We start from the raw sequence: 18,567 nt of genomic DNA on the forward strand, positions 1-18,567 counted from the left end.
AGGGGTTCAAAGGTTCTGCTGAATCCATTCCTAAGCAGAAACTTCCCAGGCTGGCACACAAATGTTTGGATTCACAAAGGAAACGTGCACAGCCAGGAAGTTCACAGCTTCAAACATTTCAGAATTAGCTGACATCCTCCTCCTACCATGAAGCTTTTCTACAGCTAAGTGAAATCAGTGTTTTCTCTAAAATATGTGCATTGATTGCTTCTGTTCAGAATTTTAGAATAAAAACCACATTGCAGGTGCAAAAAAAAGCCCAAACAGCTGCAGCAGCTGATACTGGATTTGTCCTCTGGTGCAATTCTGAGCAGCAGCAATGTTTGAAAACTGCATGATCAGCTGAGCTTACCCACAGCTCCCTTTCCCCTCTGCTCCCCCCCAATAAACTCTCAGTGATTAATTTTCTCTGCATAGTCAAGCACTGAAATGATATTTTTGTTACTGCTTACACACAAGAGTATCCTGGGAATGTTTTCATTTTTCTATAAACTTTTGATCAAGCTTGTGGGAGAAGTGCACATGTACCAATAATGCTCAAAGATAATGCAACATCAGCCCCTTCTCTGACATTTTTTCATTTTTGTATCAGTCAACTGCTCAATAATTAGCTCCAAAATCAGTAAAAAAGGAAATTATTAACTGTTGATTAGAAAAATACCTGGGACACCAGAAAGATATGAACTACTTTTAATGAGTTGGTAACATTCAGAAATAATTTGTAAAATCAAAACAAGAGTCCTCCCAAATTATTTTATCCTTCATTTAGCAGATCAAAGTGGTTCCCTTGTTTCAATTTATAAACTGGGCATGGCAGCACACATTAAAACATTTTTATAATAAAAAATCCTATTTAGTTCTGAGTTGAAAACACACATTAAACCAACAACACCCTCAAGGAAAAAAAAAACTGTCAGTAATAGGAAATCAGACTCATGTTTTAAATAGCTGTGGAACAGAGAGGCAAGAACTCCAAGCATTTGAAGTGATAAGGAACAGAATCCAGGACTCCTCTCTAGGTTGCACTAAAAGCTTCTTCCTCAGCAAACTCCACAGCTGAACAAGGCAAGAAAATAATTACTGCTCACAACTTCCCTCTTTTACCAAAGAGGCCACTTTGTTTTGCTTCCCTCTCCCTTCTGCAGGGGCACTTTTAGGTACAAATGTAGTTCAGAAATGCAGATTTGGTGTGAGAGGGGAAGGGAGCTGAGGACTCTCATTCCTGTCACTTGATTCCCTCATTTTCACCACAGCTGAACTGTGCACTGTGCATTTCCTCACTGGCAGGTGGGGAATGGCCACAGGAATGATGGAATGGCTCTGAAGAGACAAGATGTGCCCAGATGAGCTGGACTGAGAAAGGAGAGAACAGCTCCAGAGCAGCATCCAAAGGAGCCCAGGCACTGAGCTGGAATATCCAGAACAGCCCTGGGTATCAGGGCTCTGTTTGTGCAGGGTGCTCCCCCAGCAACTACAGTAATTTCACAATTACAAGCCGCACTGACTATAAGCCACATCTCCGGGTGTCGGCAACTTTTCATTCTTTGTCCATATATAAACCACATGTTACAATACAGAGTGTGATAAAAAGTATCTATTCTATCACCATCTGTTGAGGGTGGGGCAGTGATCCTGATCTCTGTGGGAGATATTCTGCTAATGGGCCATCCATTGAAACCAGGCAGGGCATTGTTCTTTATCTTTTCACAACCCATCCTTCCTCCAGCCAGTCATTTTCTGCTCATGGCCATTGAGTCCCACTGTGGGACTGATAAAATTACTGCATCCCATTGGGAGTTGCTCCAGCCAGGGGGAAGAGCCCAACATTTCTTACCAAGATAAAAACAGAGGTTCTGGGACACTAAGGGAGCCCCTTTCTCCACTGGACTCCAGAGGAAAACCGGATTTCTCCACATCCCCACTGGAGCTCCGGAGGGAAACTGCACCTTGTACAGGAGCACTGCTCCAACTGAGCCACATCTGTCACTGCAGGAGGATGCAGCCACCATGGAATGGGACTGCTACCAACACCCTGCCTGACGGGTGTCAGGCTGTACTCTGACTGTGTCAGGGTTTGGGGTTTGTTCTTTGTAGTGCTGTATTTCTATTTTAATTTCCCTAGTAAAGAACTGTTATTCCTAATTCCCATATCTTTGCCTGAGAACCCCTTGATTTCAAAATGATAATAATTTGGAGGGAGGGGGTTTACATTCTCCATTTCAAAGAGAAGCTCCTGCCTTTCTCAGCAGACACCTGTCCTCCAAACTAAAACAGCGACTTTTCATTCTTTGTCCATATATAAGCCACACCTGATTATAACCAGCATTTCGGGTTCAGACCAAAATTTTAGTCAAAATGCTGCGGTTTATAATTGTGAAATTACTGTACTGCTGATGCTGGCAGCAGCAATTCAAAGCAGCTACTGGAGATCAGAAAAATAAAAGATTTTGAATGGTTCCTGTCAATCTCTGCCCCATCCTAGGGATTCTGTATCTCAGGACCCACATGGAAACAGGACAGTCACAGATTAGCATCCCCAGATGGTTTTACAACACTTGCAAAATCACTGAGAGCTCTACAGGGGAAAAAAAAAAAAATCAGAGTGGGGCTCCCTGAAAACATAAAGGGCCCATTTCTAACCTGGTGCCTCACAACTCTCTTCAACACATGCCTACAGTGAACTGCTCCAAACCTTTGGATAATGAAAACTGAAATTGTAGTATTTCCCAAATCTGAAGGGATTCTCTCTGGATCCTTTCTGCTGGACTGCAAAATGCAGTGTTCCTCCAGAGCAGGAAATGTTTCTCAGGCACATGAGAACAGACTTGGCCTATTTACAGCACATGTGCATGGAACTCACAATCCTCCCTCAGCTACACATTCTCCATCCCACCCAACTGTTGCTCCTACTCAATTAAGGGAAAAAAAGGGGAGGAAATTAGTCTACAGGCATTAAACCCAGCCCTTGATACTGCACAGACACACTTCTGACTCCTTCCACCTCTGTGGAACTGTGCCACTCTCCACCAGGGCTTTGATCTCAGTCCATGCTTTTCCCTGAAGCTTTCTAACATCACTTCCATGCCCAGTTCTCCCTGGTGCCCATAAATCCTCCAAGCTCTTTCATGCCAGAGAAATTCCTGACTAATCCAAGAAAGGTGATGATTTTTTAGGATGGGTCAGATGCCTGTTTACATTAAGATGAGTCTGGAGATTCTATTTCAAGTAAAACTGACCATTTAAAATCAACTTGCAGGCATTGCAGAGTTTTGTTGTGCCTGGTTTGCTGGTGCAATATGCCAAAGAGACATTTGCTGCCTGATTGCTTCCTGTAAAGACTCATTATTCCAAATAGGTTTTTTTTCTCTGGAGAGCAGGGAATGCTGATGAATTAACAGAACTCTTATAGTCAGGATACTGGCTATTATTTTAGTCCTACTTGGACAAACTGTTATAGAAAAGAAAATCAGTTATTTGCACTCCTTATCTGCTACATTAGATGTGTGGAAGATAAAGAGTTCTCACCCCTGAAAACAAATGCAGAGCTCTAAAGAAGCTAAAGAGCAACTATCTCCCTTCCTATAAATTTAATAAATTAATTGAAATATATACAAATATTAAAAAAAATCTGAAGGCTACAACTGAGTATTGCCTTGCACACACTTTGAAGGTCAAACATTTGAAGAATATTTTTCCTAATGATAAACTATAGAGAAATTGAGCATTACTGGGAATACATAAAAAACACATTTTAATTTCAGCTTAAAGCATAAAGGAAGAAAATATTTCATTAAAGAAAAGCTCTACAGATACACTGTATATTCCCTAAAGTAATCAGACAAATGCCACCCAGCAAGACTAACTGCTTTAATAAACTGCATTTTCAAGTGAAGGCACAAACTGCCTCGATAAAACCTTCAGGGGCTGTTTCCCACTTGGAATCCTGATTCTCTTCCCTGGCTCCAGGGCAGGCTGGTCCTTTTCAGAGATTAGAGAAATCCCAGAAATCTGCATGGGCAGGCAAGTCAGAGCTCCCTCACCCTGAGGGAGAACACCCCAGGAGCCTAAAGCAGCTCTGGATTCCTGCAGGCAGCTCAGGTGAACCCAGCTCACATGGAAGTTTTAAAGTCTCTGACTCTGCCCCAATTGCCACTGAACTCACACATCTTACAGTGATTCTATGAAAAAAATCCAGAACTTTTCAAGGAATCTGCACTCTTTCAAAATACTTCTGTATTTAATGGAAGTGCTTTTAAATAATCTTCATTAATTGTCCTGTATTCATTATAATTTAGTATCCAACACAATCTTGGGTTGTTTTGGTGTGTGGGGAGAGACAAGGTGTTTAAATCTGAGCCTACCAAGCATCAGGGAAAGAAGATGACTTTGGAATCAAATGCAGGAGAGAAAAGAAACTTTAGAGCCCTCAAATGACAGCTGCTTGACTGATGTGACATCATTAGGTTTTCATGTTTAATGTTCAGATAAGCTTAAAAATGGAAAATTAAGGCAGGAGAACCCAAAGGCAAGTCATCAAGTAAAAAATAATGAAGCAACGCCTTCAGAAAGCTTATTAAGCCATGGAGTTGGATTTATAGAAACTGTTTTCCATAATAGTGTGCACACATACCCTTGCAGATTTATTGCAATGAAGCACAATATCTACAATTTCCTTTGAAGGGAACACAAAAGCTTTTGAAATAATTTTATCTCTATGAAATGTCTGAACAGTGATTGCGAAAGACTTTCTTTTAGGTTCCTATGCATCTTCCATTTTTAGGACATTTTTTAGGAAAAGACCTAAAAATGTTTCTTATCTGAACTACATCATATCATACTGAAGATCTTTTTCAGGCAAAGAAAAAAAACCAACAAGATTCTTGAGGACAATTTACTCCTTTACTGAAGACAGGGAAGCGCCATTCATTCTTATCCCCCAAGAAAGATGGCAAAGAAAAAAAAAAAAAGATATTTTCTAGTTAAGTAAATCTGCTAAAATTTACTTTTGAAATCCCAGTATTTCTAGACTAAAGTTATCAACCTGCTCTTTCCAAACACAAACTGTTAAACATTAACAGGAGGCAATTTTGAAAAGGGAGTTAACCAGAGGAATAATCACAAAGTTTGCAAGCTTAAAAATACTGATGCTCAAGCTAAAACACACCTGCTTTGACCAGGAAACCCTCAATTATCAGAGCTGAGTGTTTTACTTATGACTAAAGGTAAATGTGTTCTCTATAATTTCTATAATTTAACAGAATGTGGTTACTAGAATGGCAATTTTTAAAGGCAATAAAGGAAAAATTATCAGCACATAATTTTAAATAGTGTTGGTATATGCACAAGTTAACAGAACTATGCAGAATGTGTAATTAAAAAGTATGTCAGGAACAAACACTCAGTAAAATTAATAATAATAATAAATATCATAATCAAATATAAATAAAAGCTCCATTCACTCTTCTCCTGGAAAAAAAAAAAACAAAACATCCCCCTCAAAATAAATCATAAATCATCATCTTTTAAAGAGCAAAACCATACAAACCACCTCTAGATCTCCCTCTCCCTTACATACAGTGCTCATCATTGTCATTTGCAGATTTGTGCACACACAAAATCTATTTTTCTGGCCGCTAAGAACCGAAATTAAACCGCATTTTTTGGGAAAAAAAAAGCCACAAAGGAGGAACATCCATGGAGCACTTTAATCCAAACGAATTCCACAAGGAAATAGTTGATCTCTACCATTTCCTACTGCAGGTGCCACTCACTCCTAGCCAGGAGAACATGGATATGGAGAATTTAGCAATACCATCTTTCTCATGAACAGCGCTTCTCTGTGCAAGAAGAGCTCCAGTGTGGGATCACATCTACTCACATGAAAAATTGGGAACCATTGGTATGTTTCCCTCGGTTTGCCATTGACAAAAGGAACGCTCTGTCATGTTTGAGAATAAAGTTTTCATCTGTTTGAAGAAAAAATATGTTTGTCAGATTTTCCCTGGCAAGGGAGGCAGGTTGATTTCTTAGTTACTTATGGATGATCTAAGGAGAAATTCTGCTGCTGCTGGAGGAACAGGAACAGGGTGGAGGAAAAATAACAAGGTTTAAACAAGTCTCTTCAAATTACAGCTGAGACAAAGCTTGGCTTCTTAAAGAAAATGGTGCAGATATAGTGCAAGCATTTCTAATTAAAAATAATTCAAGTCATTGTGAGTGTCTTCAATAAACATTCCATTACGGATTTAAATCCTGAATTATTTGGGTAAGAACAAGGTTGGCAGAATTACTGACATTCTAAAGCAAGAATTATTACACATGATATTAAACTCCAGGTGGAAAGATCAGGAGAAAAAGCCATTTATTTCCTTGCTATGGCACACTAAAAGATGCCACCTCTCCACTCAAAACTGGAAGCCTTAAAGCATAAAATGTAAAAAAAAAAAACCCTCTATACCTGAATCTACATATAAAAATCATTAAGACTAAACATGCATTTTATATTGTTCTGGTTGTACAGCAGAATATAAAACCAGATCTCCTCAAGGTCATTTCCAGAGATAAAAAATACTAATTTGAATGTACAAAGCTATTAATTTTTGGATCACTTATCAAAACATAATTCTGCATATTTAGCACTCACTGGGAGAAATAAACCCTGAGTAATTTCTTATTAAATGGATCTGCTCAAGCCTTTCCTTGACTAAAAACTTCAACACTCCCACATCAAACCATGCCTCTTTTTTAAGAGAAACTTAATTTCATGCATCTAACCAGAGCTACTTGCAACACACACAGAACCAGAGGCTGTAAATAAATAAATTCACTGTCTTAACACTTGAATATCACAGTAACCACCTGTTCTTTTCAAGAAATAATTGTATGTCTTGAAGCAAATAATTTATAAACTCACCATTCTCCTTGCAACAGATTTTTACAAGAGGTAATTGTACATTTATTTACCAATTCTTTGCAAGGAAAATTATTTGTGTAGCATATAAATCAAGTCAGAAATGAACCCTAAGCATCCAAACCTTGAGTAGGGAAGGGGAGGAAAAGGGACATGAACAAAAGAAGAAATCACTGTTTAGAGCTGGAATTATGTGGATTGTCTCTCAGAATAAGTCATTAACCCTCAGCAAGGTTAGACACAGAACTCTTCATTTCTCCAAGCAACACAGATATCCATCTACAAAGGGACTTAGCAGTTCTCTATATATTTACTAGGGAGGGGACAAGGGGACAGAGTTTGAATTTGTGTTACTGAGCTTTTGTCTCTTACCTTTTCATTTTGCAAAAGACCACATTCTCTATAAACAAAAGAATATGTTGACAGTTTTAGGCAGGAAGATAGGAGTTTATTCATGAATAAAGTTGCCTAGCCTCCATGCTGAAAGTCATGTTTAACCAATTATGTTAGCCTTAATTAATTGTCAATTTAAGTTAAATATTAACAAAAAAAATTATCTGAAAGTCATGCATATAAAAGGAATTCTCATGCAACATTAGTTTCATGCAAAAGGTGATCTATGAGTGGACCTGTTTTCATTAAGTACTTTGGGAATCAAGACTTATCTCAGAACTGAATAAAGAATCTGCAAAGACATATTTGCTCTTACCTTTAAAATAGCCACCATAAATAGATTCACCTCCTTTTCCATTACCTACACATTAAAAAGCAGCAATTAAAACTTTTTATTTCTACAAAAGCTGTGCATAACATTCCACCAGCACTTGACTCTCAAAATAGGATATTCCCTCCTCAGGCTCATTTGATCAGGCCCAGGATTTCAGGACACAGTGAAAACAAATGTTTTGGTAAGGACAGGAATTTCAGGAAAGGAACAAAAAAAAATCCTGGAAAATTCCTTCTGGAGACATTTCTAGCTCATTCAATGCTTTATTATTAATTTCAAACTTATTCAAACAGTTACATTCCTGTACCAACAGAACATCACCAGTGTTGCCTCTACTGCAGACACACAAAAAGCAGTTAAGACTAGAGTTTGGATTTGAGTTGTTTTAGTAAGATGGAATATCATAAAACCCTTCAGTGAGGGTTAACACTTTTCTAAACAAATTTCAGATCAGTTGAAACTTTTTATAACTTCAAAGATTAACAATTAAATGGTTGATCTTCACAGCAAATAAAGTATTTTTATGGCACTGTAACACCCTCATGGTATTTTCTGAGGTTATATATTATGAACACATCAATGAGAACATTCCTGTTTTAAAAGCCCACTTTACCTTCGCTGAAGTCCCCACCCTGAATCATGAAGTTTTTAACCACACGGTGGAATGTGGTGCCTTTGTAGCACAGCTTCTTTCCAGTTGTTTTGCCAATTCCTTTTTCACCTGCAAGAAGGTGAAACAAAGAATCTGCAGATTGGCACTGAACAAATTCCAAGGGCTTGCCCTCCCTAATGGACATGGGAGCCTTAACTAAAAGGTGACACAGTCCTACCTGGTGCCTTTTCACCATCCAGATGGGGAAATCTTTACAAGGGGACTCTGAGATGAAAATTTCTCCTTATAAAAATTTCCTCCCCCCTTCAAGGAGTGTGTAAATATACTCAGGATGATTTATAAAAAGAGTTGAGGATAATGGTGGGTTAACTATTTTCTGTGGTCACAGCATCCTTTTCAAACCACTCAACATCTGGATGTGCCAGATGAATATTCCAAGGAGAAAAACCAGGAAAACAGGTTTCTACTCAGTTTCAGTGTGATGCCAAATCCATGCACAGTGTCGGAACACCCCTTAACACCACCTGCAGGTCAATAACAGGACAAATAACCCAATGTTCAGTTTTATCCCATCACTGGTTATGGAACAGGTATTTGACACTGGGTTAGAGGACATTTCACCAAATATTCTGCACCCTCAGAAATGCAGGTACACTCATTACACAAAGCCAACACTCCCCTGCTGCAATCTATAACTCTGCCACCCCAAATTAACAGCTCAATCATCCCAAATTTGCCATTCCAAGCCATCTATGCCAGCATGAGGGCAAAGGACAGTTTGTGGCACAAAACCCACTCAGGGCACTGCTGTTTATCATCCTTCACTCATGGAATGCAAGTTATTTACCTGGCTCTCCACACCCATAATCCCAATCCAGGCCTCCTCCTACCCTGTTTTTGTTTTTCACCTGAGTTATGCAAGCAAAGCTGTTTATTACAGGGATGGACACGCTGCTCCCCAAAGCATGCCCCTCTTTGCTACAGCACTGAAAACCTCTCATCAAACACCCCATGGAATATCTGCATGTTTGCTCCTGTTTCAGGATGTCCCTCAGGGCTATGGAAAATCCCCTTAGAAGATGGGATCCTGCCTGGCACTTGAGCTGGGAGCTTTGGCTGTGGCCAGAAGTCACAGTCCCTTTTCTTACCCCCTTTAGGGCACTGCCAGGACTTTCCCAGTCAGGTGAAAGACACAGCAGTTGTTCCACTGCTAAGAGCTGCAGCACCACCCTGAGCTCAGACACTTTTTCACAACCACCAGTACAACACCAGTGAGCTCAGCTTCTCTTTTGTTTCAGGCCAAATACCAGCCTTGTTCTTTCTGCTCTAGACATGCACGAATTTTGCCTGGAAAAGAAAAATCAGTGTGTTTGAGCCCCATCCACTTACACCTTTCTTGCCTGAGGAGCTCTCCATGCTCTGCAAATCCCTTGGACATGGGATGGCAGAGGAGAAGCAGCTGCCCTGTTAACAGCTCAATGGAATCAGGTGCCAAGTGGTGCCCGTTTGAGATCCGAAAGGATTCAGCTCCTGACAAAGCACCACAGCAGATGTTTAATCCATAGGTGGGCAGCACCTGCAAGTCCAGCTGCTGGAATTTAAAAGCAGGAGCCTCTCTCTCCATCTGGGCAGAAAGAACCTTTCCAGGGGCCAAATCTACTTCTGACAGCAATGGCAGAATCACCCTGTCCTCCTTCATCTGCCAAAAATATCTGGATTGATGGAGGCTTTATGCAAATTATATGGTGCAGAATGGCACAGCATCCCCTCTCCAGGAGGGCACAGGCCTTGGACAAGGCTGTGGTTTGTATTTGTACAAACAATTATTGGAAGCAACAATAAAAATCTGAAATATCAGCCACATACCTGAGCATAAGCAAAGGAAGTTTTTACAAGTCTTCGGACAAATGTCTGAGAAGAGCTGAAACATAATTCGACCAACTAGAAAATAATTTTAAAAAAATAATTAGAATTTTAGAAGTGTTTGGAATAAGAAAATCTGCATGTAAATCAATCTGTACTTTCTAAAAATGTAATTTTCTGAGAAAAGGTTCATTTATCAAGCAGACCAAGAAAACATCTTAAGTATGCATATAGTAAAGCACCAGCAAGAAATAAAAATAACATAATTGTAAAAAAAAAAAAGACATTAAGTAATATTCCATCCAATTTATCAGAAGGCCTAGAGATTCCATTGTGATTTGAACCTGGAAAGCCAAGCTGATTTACTAAAACAGTTTAATCATGTCAGATCTTTTCCATTTTGAAAATGATTTCCCATAAATACAGGTCCTCGGAGAGCTGGAACAATTCCCTCCCCAATTACTGTGTTTATACAAATACATTAATAATCACATTTCCACAGCTCTCCCTGTGATCATTACCTACAAAGTCCAACTGGCTTAGCTCCACACTGTGCTGAGGATTACAGCTGCATTGGCACTTTTGGCCTAAAATCTTTTAATTTAAGCAAATCCAGACGAACCAAACAGGGGAGATGAAAGGCAGGCAGGACTAAAGCTCCACTTGCCAGGTACTATGAACCAAATATTTTCTCTTTTCTGTTGGTATTTATGCTCTGCACCCTTCAAATCTATTTAAATATTGCTGAAAAGTGGTTCAATATAAAGAAAAAAAAAAGTTTTAAAACTGATTTGTATTTTTGCTTTTATTTTCCAATTTCCTGGGATGTATAGTACTAAAAAAAAAAAAACACCCCACAACAAATTGCTCCCAAATGTATGAAATCTTTAAAAATACATAATTAATAAAGAAAAAAAATTGCTATCTCTGCAGGTTGTAAAATAATCCACAGAAGCCTCACAGCTGGGCAGGACTACAAGGAGACCAGTAATAATTTGTCAATGAGCACTACACTCTAGTGGCACACACTGGTAAGACTTCAGCATTTTTAAAAGCAACTACTCCAGGAATAACTTCACTTTTCTTTCCTTTTAAGAAAAAAAAAAAAACTTCGAATGTATTTCATTCAATACTTAGTCACCAAAAAAAAATTTGAGAGGCTCCTAAGAAACTGCATTCAATTTTAAGGCTCTGTTCAAATATATACAATTATAAGATGGTGAATTGTTGGTTCAGAAAGGAAGAATAAAATGACAGCACCACTTGATAATGGGAGATAAAAATTCAAGATGCCTTGAGCTGTTGAAAGGTCTGTATCTCATTAACTGCACTGAGAATGTTCTCTAAGCATTCATCACTACAGCAGGAAAATCCAAATGAAATGGGAAGGGAGAATGCCCAAAGAATGAAGAAATAGGGAATATTCAAAGATCTCCTGTAACCACCACTAGGACAGGATGGAAATTTGCAGGTGAAGAAAACATTCTAAGCTGTGAGCATTGAAGATTCCTACAAGGAACACAACAGAGAAGACAGTTTAGTAGAAGAGTTCTCAGTTTTCTTTAGAGCCCAGGAATTCAGGAGAACACAAAAGCCAAAGCACTGAGCTGAACAGTGACAGAGTGCTTTAGAGAGCACATCCAGAATTCCCAGAATCATGGAACACAGTCCCAGGATGGTTTGGTTGGAAGTGACTTTAGAGAGCATCCAGTTCCAGCACTACTGCTGTGGGCAGGGAAACCTTCCACTACCCCAGGCTGCTCCAACTCCATCCAGCCTGGCCTTGGACACTTCCAGGGATGCAGGGGCAGCCACAGCTGCTCTGGGCACCCTGTGCCAGGGCCCCAGCACTTTTACAGGGAGGAATTTCTACCTAATGTCTCATATCAACCCATCCTCTTCAGTTTAACACCACTCCATGCCCTTGTGAGTCCCTCTCCAGCTCTCCTAGGGTCTGAAAGAGACTCTAAGGTCTCCCTGGAGCCTTCTCTTCTCCAGGCTGAACAGCCCCAGCTCTCTCTGTCTCTGCAGAAGATTCCTCCTGCACTCACTGTGTGAAATAACACACAACACTTTCCAGGGAAAAAGCTGTCACTACCCCCATTCTGCTCTGCAGCCCAGCTGCTGCTTCACCAAGGTGCCAGCTGCCAAGTAGCTGAGGGCTGTTAGTCCCTGCAGGCTCCAGAAGGGACTTTTACCCTCAGGCATGAATTGTAGAAGGATGTTGGTTGCAAGCCCTACTTACAAACCCACCACATTTAGCACCTGAAGCAGCAGACACCACCTCTGTGGAGTTCCACTGGAAGAACTCTCATGTTCTTGCAGATGACAAGGTAGAAGATGGAAAGAGACATTTATAACTAAGGTATCAGTTCCAGCAGTGCTTTGTCAATAACAAAGTCTGCCAGGTGCTCATAAAATCACAGAGTAATTCCTGCTGGAAGGGGCCTTAAATCATCCAGTTCCACACACAGGGACACCTTCCACTAGATCAGTTACTCCATGCCCCATCCAGCCTGGTCTTTTTATGCTCTTTAATCCCACACTTTTTAATACACATCCAACACCCAAAGATTACAGATCCACTTTAGAAGATCAGGGCTGTCTCCTCCATAAAACCTGGAGCATTGCTTACCCAGCTCCATCCAGGCACAGAAAATGCTGCTGTCTGCTCCTGAGACACAAACCACACACTGTGCATCCATCTGCTGGGTTCCTGTCTGCATTTTACTGCAACTGCATGAATACCATTATCACTGAAAGGTTGTATTTTCCACTGACAAGCAGGCAATGAAATGTGCCAGAGAAAGATCAAACCCATTTTCACACCTTGGTCAAAGATGCATGAAGAACAGCTGCTAATAAAAAACCTGATAGAAGTATGTATGATTAGCACCTACAAATTTTTCTTTTTGCCTCATCCCTCCCAAAAAAAAAAAATCTCATTTTAAACTTGGAGCTGATGTAACACAGATAAAAAAAGCATTTGAGATGTTACTTATTTCCCCAGGTTTAGACACCTCTTCTCTGAAATGATCCACCTTCACTGCAGAGAATTTCCAATGCTTTCTTCAGCTTCATTTCCCTGATGCAAAGGTTAAGTGATCTGATGAGGGAACAAGCTTTCTGTGACTAACCATAATATTTGCACAGCAAATTAAAATAAACAAACAAAAATCACTAAGAAGAGCCAGTCAAGTAGGCAAAAGCTGTTCACAAACCTACCCAGAATTTTCAGTTGGCTTTAACCAAGAAATGAGCCTGCACAGACACCTCAATTCCAGGCTAAAGTAAAAACTGCTGGGATTACATTTGCCTATTATTTATGAAACAATAATTTGATAAAGTATTATTTCTAAGCAGGCTTTGAACTCATTTTTTAAAGAATCAGAGTAAGTGGTGAAAGAAATATGTACTTTACATACAGCAAGTGATGCCTATGTAAAATCTAAACTGTTTGGAAATTTGATAAAGTGTTCTCTGCAGCTAATGAGCTGCACCAGTTAGAGAAGCCAGAAGGCAAAATGAGCAAAAATAATCCAATTTCAGAACTAAAAGATATTTTTTTTTTTATTTTGGTTTTGAACTCCTTAAAAATTTTCCAGCTGAGGAAGAACTAGTGGTAAAAATTTAGGGTAGGAACATCCATGCTATGGTAAATAAAGGTTCCTGCTGGCAAATTCATTAAAATAATCATTGATTTCAAGTGTTTATTGTTTCAAAGGTAAATACTTCAATTTAGCTACTTTTTGGAACAAAACCTTGGGAGCCAAACATACATTGTTTCAAGTAATGGGAACAATGATTTGCTAGATTTTATTATGTTGGACCACACAGGTACCAAGCTCAGCTACACACTCCCAAAACAAATTTGGTTTTTCCAAACTACATCTACTGGATTTTCTCTTTTCTCAGAGTAAACCAAACAAGAGGGATTTTTCCCAGCCTATCAGCAGGAATATCCTGCTGAAGGAGAAAGCAGGGATTACAAGCAGTGAGACAATGATGCACAGCCCAGGATGGCTGCCAAGGGCCCAAAGGCTCAGACAGATTTGCATACAAGTTTAAATAACAGCTCACTAAAAGGACCCTATTTGAATTTCATTAATTTGTTTATCCCTAAATCTCTGAATGCTGAGGCACATGAATTATAATAATAAAAAAAAACTGCTTCCAAGTAGAAATGTGGTTTTAGTTTTGAAGGAAATCAAACCTTAGTGTGGAACAGGAGTAGATTTTATTTAAAATATGAGTTTCAAGAATGGGATCTGTAACCCTGACACATTTAACTCTTTGTTAACACCTCTGTGCTCCACTTCCACTTCTCTCCCCAGCTCTCTAAGCCCATTTTTCCACAAATACCACCTGAAGTTCCCCCCATTCCCTTCTTCACAAAACCAAACTTATTCAGTCCTGCACACACCAAACATTCCCTGGGTTGGGTTTCCCACTTGGTCTCCTCCTGCCACAAGAGGCTGCTCAGTTTTTCTTTCATTTACTGATCCAACTTGTTCCAGACCTCAAGGTGAGACTTCAGGGTATTTCATCCTCCACTGACAACAATTCCACATGAGTATTCTGAATAAAATTGTTATTGAATCAATTCCTTTCAAATCTCCAGCCCTGAGAGGAGTTTTCTCCATGTGGGATCTCCCTTGGCTCATGGACAGCCAAAGTTCTGAATTCTATTTTCTGCCAATATAATTTTATCCCTTCTAAAGGCTAAAAGTTAACAAGGAACCACTTGAGAACAGTTTCTGTCTTTAGGAAAGGCAACAAGAACCCCACAAAGTGTCACTGGGTCTATTACAGGAGGCACAACACAGTGACTATTGCAGGGGAGCTCATTCCACATGAATTCACAGCAGCTGAAATCCCAAAATACACCAAACTTCAGGCCAAAGTGACTAGAAAGAGAGAAATAAGGAAAGATCAGACAGGTTGTTATGGTTAAGGACACACCCCAGGAACAGAAGATTTGAGAAAAAACCAAAAAAATGATAAATTGTTCTATGAATAAGAATAAAACAAAGCAAAACTGACTAAATTTACCAAAGTTTATGATGGATGAAGCCAGTCAGAAGGTGGGGTGAGGAGGGGGGATGTGGGAAAAAGATCTTGGATGGCCACAGGAGCTGCTAGAGCAGCCAAGTGCATCTGTGACATCCTAGTGGGACATCTGTTCCAATTATCACACTACCTGAAAGGCTGCAGCTTCACACAGATTTTGCCTCACAGAATTATTTAAATAAGCATCTGCTGCCATCCCAAAATTCTTGGAATAGTGTAAGCAGCTTAATCCTGTGTGCACACTCTCTGTGCCCAAATCCACTGGTGGGGGGGCCCAAAAGAAAGGAGAAGTGCTGTTTGTGCCAGTTTCAAAATAAATGCTTCTTCCTGATTTGTTTTCCATTTGCCCTTTAAAAATTATGAGCCACAACCTGCATTCATAAAAAATAAAAAATGCTTAACAGGCAACTTATTTAAAAGCAGACTAAATTTAGCTTTAAAAAAAACACCAAGCCAACAAAGTTTGCCCCACTGCAAGAGGCAAGTACAAGCTGGCACTGAGTTTTAGTCCAAGATTCTGTAGCTGCAATAAAATATGGACACAAAAGCTGTAATAAAGCTTCTGGAAGCACAGCCAAAGCAGAGATATTCACTCCTGTATTTTCCAACATCTTTATTAGAGTAAAACTGACCTGATTTTTAATTGTTACAGGTATGCTGGCACACCCTGGCAAGCAAAAGCTGCAAGGGGAGAGCCAAGATTTGGCAGCTGCGTGGGGGGACTCACAGCAACCTGGAGTGTGAAAAATGACACAGTTTTGTGTTCTGCAGGCAAAAAGATGCTTCCAGTGCTGCAAGAGGCACATCCCCTTCTCTCTGTATTTTGTGGAGATGTTGGTTCAGCTTTTCAGTGCACACAAGGTGGGGGCAAGGCCTTTTCTCTTGGCTAGCAACAAATTCCAGGGCTGTTCTGCTCCCCATATCTCCTAAAATCGATTAAGTGTTATAAGCTTATTTACTGATGTCAAAATAAGCAAAATGTTCATTTGGAAATCTGCTGGCAGCTTAAAAGTTAAAATTAATACCTGACCGGTGCCAGTAGGAGAGAACATCTCTCAGAATTAGTGCTTGGTGTCATCTGGAAGCACTGATTTACCACTTGATTCAGCTTTTGAAGGTCAACTCAGAGCTAAGAGAGCAACGTTTAAGCTTTTTAAATATATCCTTAAATCCTGAGACAGAGTTGTACAGGGAATGAATAAACAGGCACCAGAATAAAGCAGCATGACCAGACAGCACAAGAGTCCCAACATCAATTTTACAAACTGGCATTTCTCCTGTAAAAAACCCAAGCCATGAGTCAGGTGCAGTGAAACCAGCAGGGCTCCAAGTTTGGTGTGCAGCTGGGAGATTCCAAGAGAAAATAAATGCAGGCAGACACAAACAGAGCCAAAGCCCTGGGTCTGCTCCAGGTAACCCAAGCTCTGCACCACCAAGAACACCAACACTGCAATTCCTCCCTGACAGCTCTATCAGTCACCAAACCCAAAGAGGTTTGGGGGAAAATGAGGTAATCCACTTTCACTCGAGGTGCAGGGCTCAAGGCTGAGGAGGGGAGATTATGAAATGGGAGCAGAGAAAACAGCACAGGGAGAGACCCTTCAGATGGAGTCAGAACAGAAAAACCTACACTAAACCTAAAAAGATTAACAGCAAATGAGATTGAGAATGAATTGTCTTTGCTCTGAATCAATCCCATCAAACTACCATTCCTAACTGGAAACCCACCCAACCTGAAACAGTTTTAGTTGTGTCTCACTCTGTAGTAAATTCCACACAAAATTAAAGAAGGAAACATGTTAAAACTCCACTGACATCACCAGTGTCAATCAAAATAACTCAGAGAGGAGTAACAACAGCAAAAGATTTATAGATATGCCCTATCAGGTCTCTGAAGTTAGAAAAGCACCTCTCTGCTGAAACTGGTGAGAATAAAACGCTAAAAGGGTTTCAGGTGCATCTGAATGAGGCTGAAATTTGGAATATCTGAGACATAAGCTCTTAATGCAAAGGTTTTCAGAGAAATATTGAAGCAGAAAATGAAAGTGAAAGCGTGATGAAGCCATCACATACATTCATTTTTCCAGAGAGCAAGATAAAGCACGGAGTATGTGTGAGACAACTAAAATGCATTGATAAATGCGTGTTCAAAGAGATGGGTGAGAAAATCTCCACTCCCAATTTTACAGAGAGGGGGGGAAAACACAACAGGGTTCAGTATTAAAACTCAGCCTACTGCTTCTGGACATTACACTTGTATAAGGAAAATATGAGCTCAAAGATGGATTTATTCTAATTATTTTTTTTTAAACAGGCCAGCTCGTGAGGTGTTCTGTGCTTCTGTGATTGAATGTTCCTTTACATTCAAAATACGCATTTTAAACAGGACAAGGAAAGATTTAGTCCAGATTGGGAACCCCTAAGTTCCTGCCCAGTTTTAATTACTGCATCATTAAAAATATTTATAGGAGCAAATATCCAATCTCCTCACAGCCTGCCCCGATTTTCCACAGTTTATAGAAGTGGCATAACAAAGCTATAATAGAAAAGCTACAATACATCACCAGACAGCTTTTTACCTTCAGAACAGCGTTTATCAGCCCTGCCCAACCTTTATATTCACGTGTGCAAATAAAAATCGACCTCGAGGGAGAGCGAGGAGCATCCAGCACCCCAGAAAACATCCAAAGTTATTAAAAAGTAACTCAGAAATAAGGCATCAATGGCCAAACTCGCTGCTAGCGGCTCGGGCCCATCATGCAGGCAAAAAGCGTGACTGCAAAGCCCCAAGCCCAGCCTTACCTGGCTCCCTGTTGATCTCGATCTCGAAGAAGCACTGGGGCCGGTCCTGCACCCCCATGGCCGCCCCTCGGCCTCGCCACCTGGACACAAAGCACAGAAGGAGCCCCCGCAGTCCCTCCCTCGGTCCCTCCCTCCTCACCCAGGGCTTCGATTACAGCGGGGCGGCTCCGCCTCAGCCCCGAGCCCGGCGGGGGAAACTCGCTCTGAGGGGAAGCGGTTCCTGCCGCCGCCGCCGCCACCACCACGCAGCCGGGCTCGGCGCAACCAGCGCGGCCCATCCCCTTCCTCCCAGCCGCTCCCCCGCGCCTCCCCTCGGCTCCCGTAGCCCGGGTTTTTACCTGGCGGCTCCGGCGCTTTGTCCCCTCACGGCGCTCCCCCCTCAGCCCCCGCTGCCCCCCCGCCCCGCCGCCAGGCGGCGCCGCCGCCCCCGGCCGCCATTACCCGCCCGGCCTCAATGGCCGCGCCAGGCCACGCCCCCTTCCCCTCGCGCCGGGCCACGCCCCCTCACCAGGCCACGCCCCCTGCCCGCCGCGCTTTCCCGCCCTCTGCGTGAGGGGCAGGGGGGTGGTGCCGGGCGCACCG

The 18,567-nt window shown here is 41.1% G+C and overlaps 1 protein-coding gene across 5 annotated transcripts in view; it reads right to left on the bottom strand.

Annotated features, from left to right (window-relative positions):
- The window catches only part of NKTR (natural killer cell triggering receptor), a 36,933-nt gene extending 18,572 nt beyond the window's left edge, over positions 1-18,361 (bottom strand). For 4 of the 5 annotated variants that reach the window (XM_033052106.2, XM_033052089.2, XM_033052097.2 and 1 more), the window contains exons 1-6: positions 18,324-18,361; positions 17,986-18,065; positions 10,117-10,191; positions 8,251-8,358; positions 7,620-7,664; positions 5,879-5,966 (exon numbers count right to left, since the gene is read on the bottom strand). In XM_033052106.2, coding sequence (XP_032907997.1) covers positions 5,879-5,966; positions 7,620-7,664; positions 8,251-8,358; positions 10,117-10,191; positions 17,986-18,043 — 374 coding nt within the window. In that variant the 5' untranslated portion in view covers positions 18,044-18,065; positions 18,324-18,361. Of the gene's footprint in view, positions 1-5,878; positions 5,967-7,282; positions 7,311-7,619; positions 7,665-8,250; positions 8,359-10,116; positions 10,192-17,985; positions 18,066-18,323 lie in introns of those variants that run through there. The other variant, XM_033052114.2, reaches the window with a different exon arrangement.
- Positions 18,362-18,567: the final 206 nt, after the last annotated feature.

The sequence above is a fragment of the Catharus ustulatus genome, chromosome 1, assembly GCF_009819885.2.
Source record: "Catharus ustulatus isolate bCatUst1 chromosome 1, bCatUst1.pri.v2, whole genome shotgun sequence".
NCBI classification, from domain to species: Eukaryota; Metazoa; Chordata; class Aves; order Passeriformes; family Turdidae; genus Catharus; species Catharus ustulatus.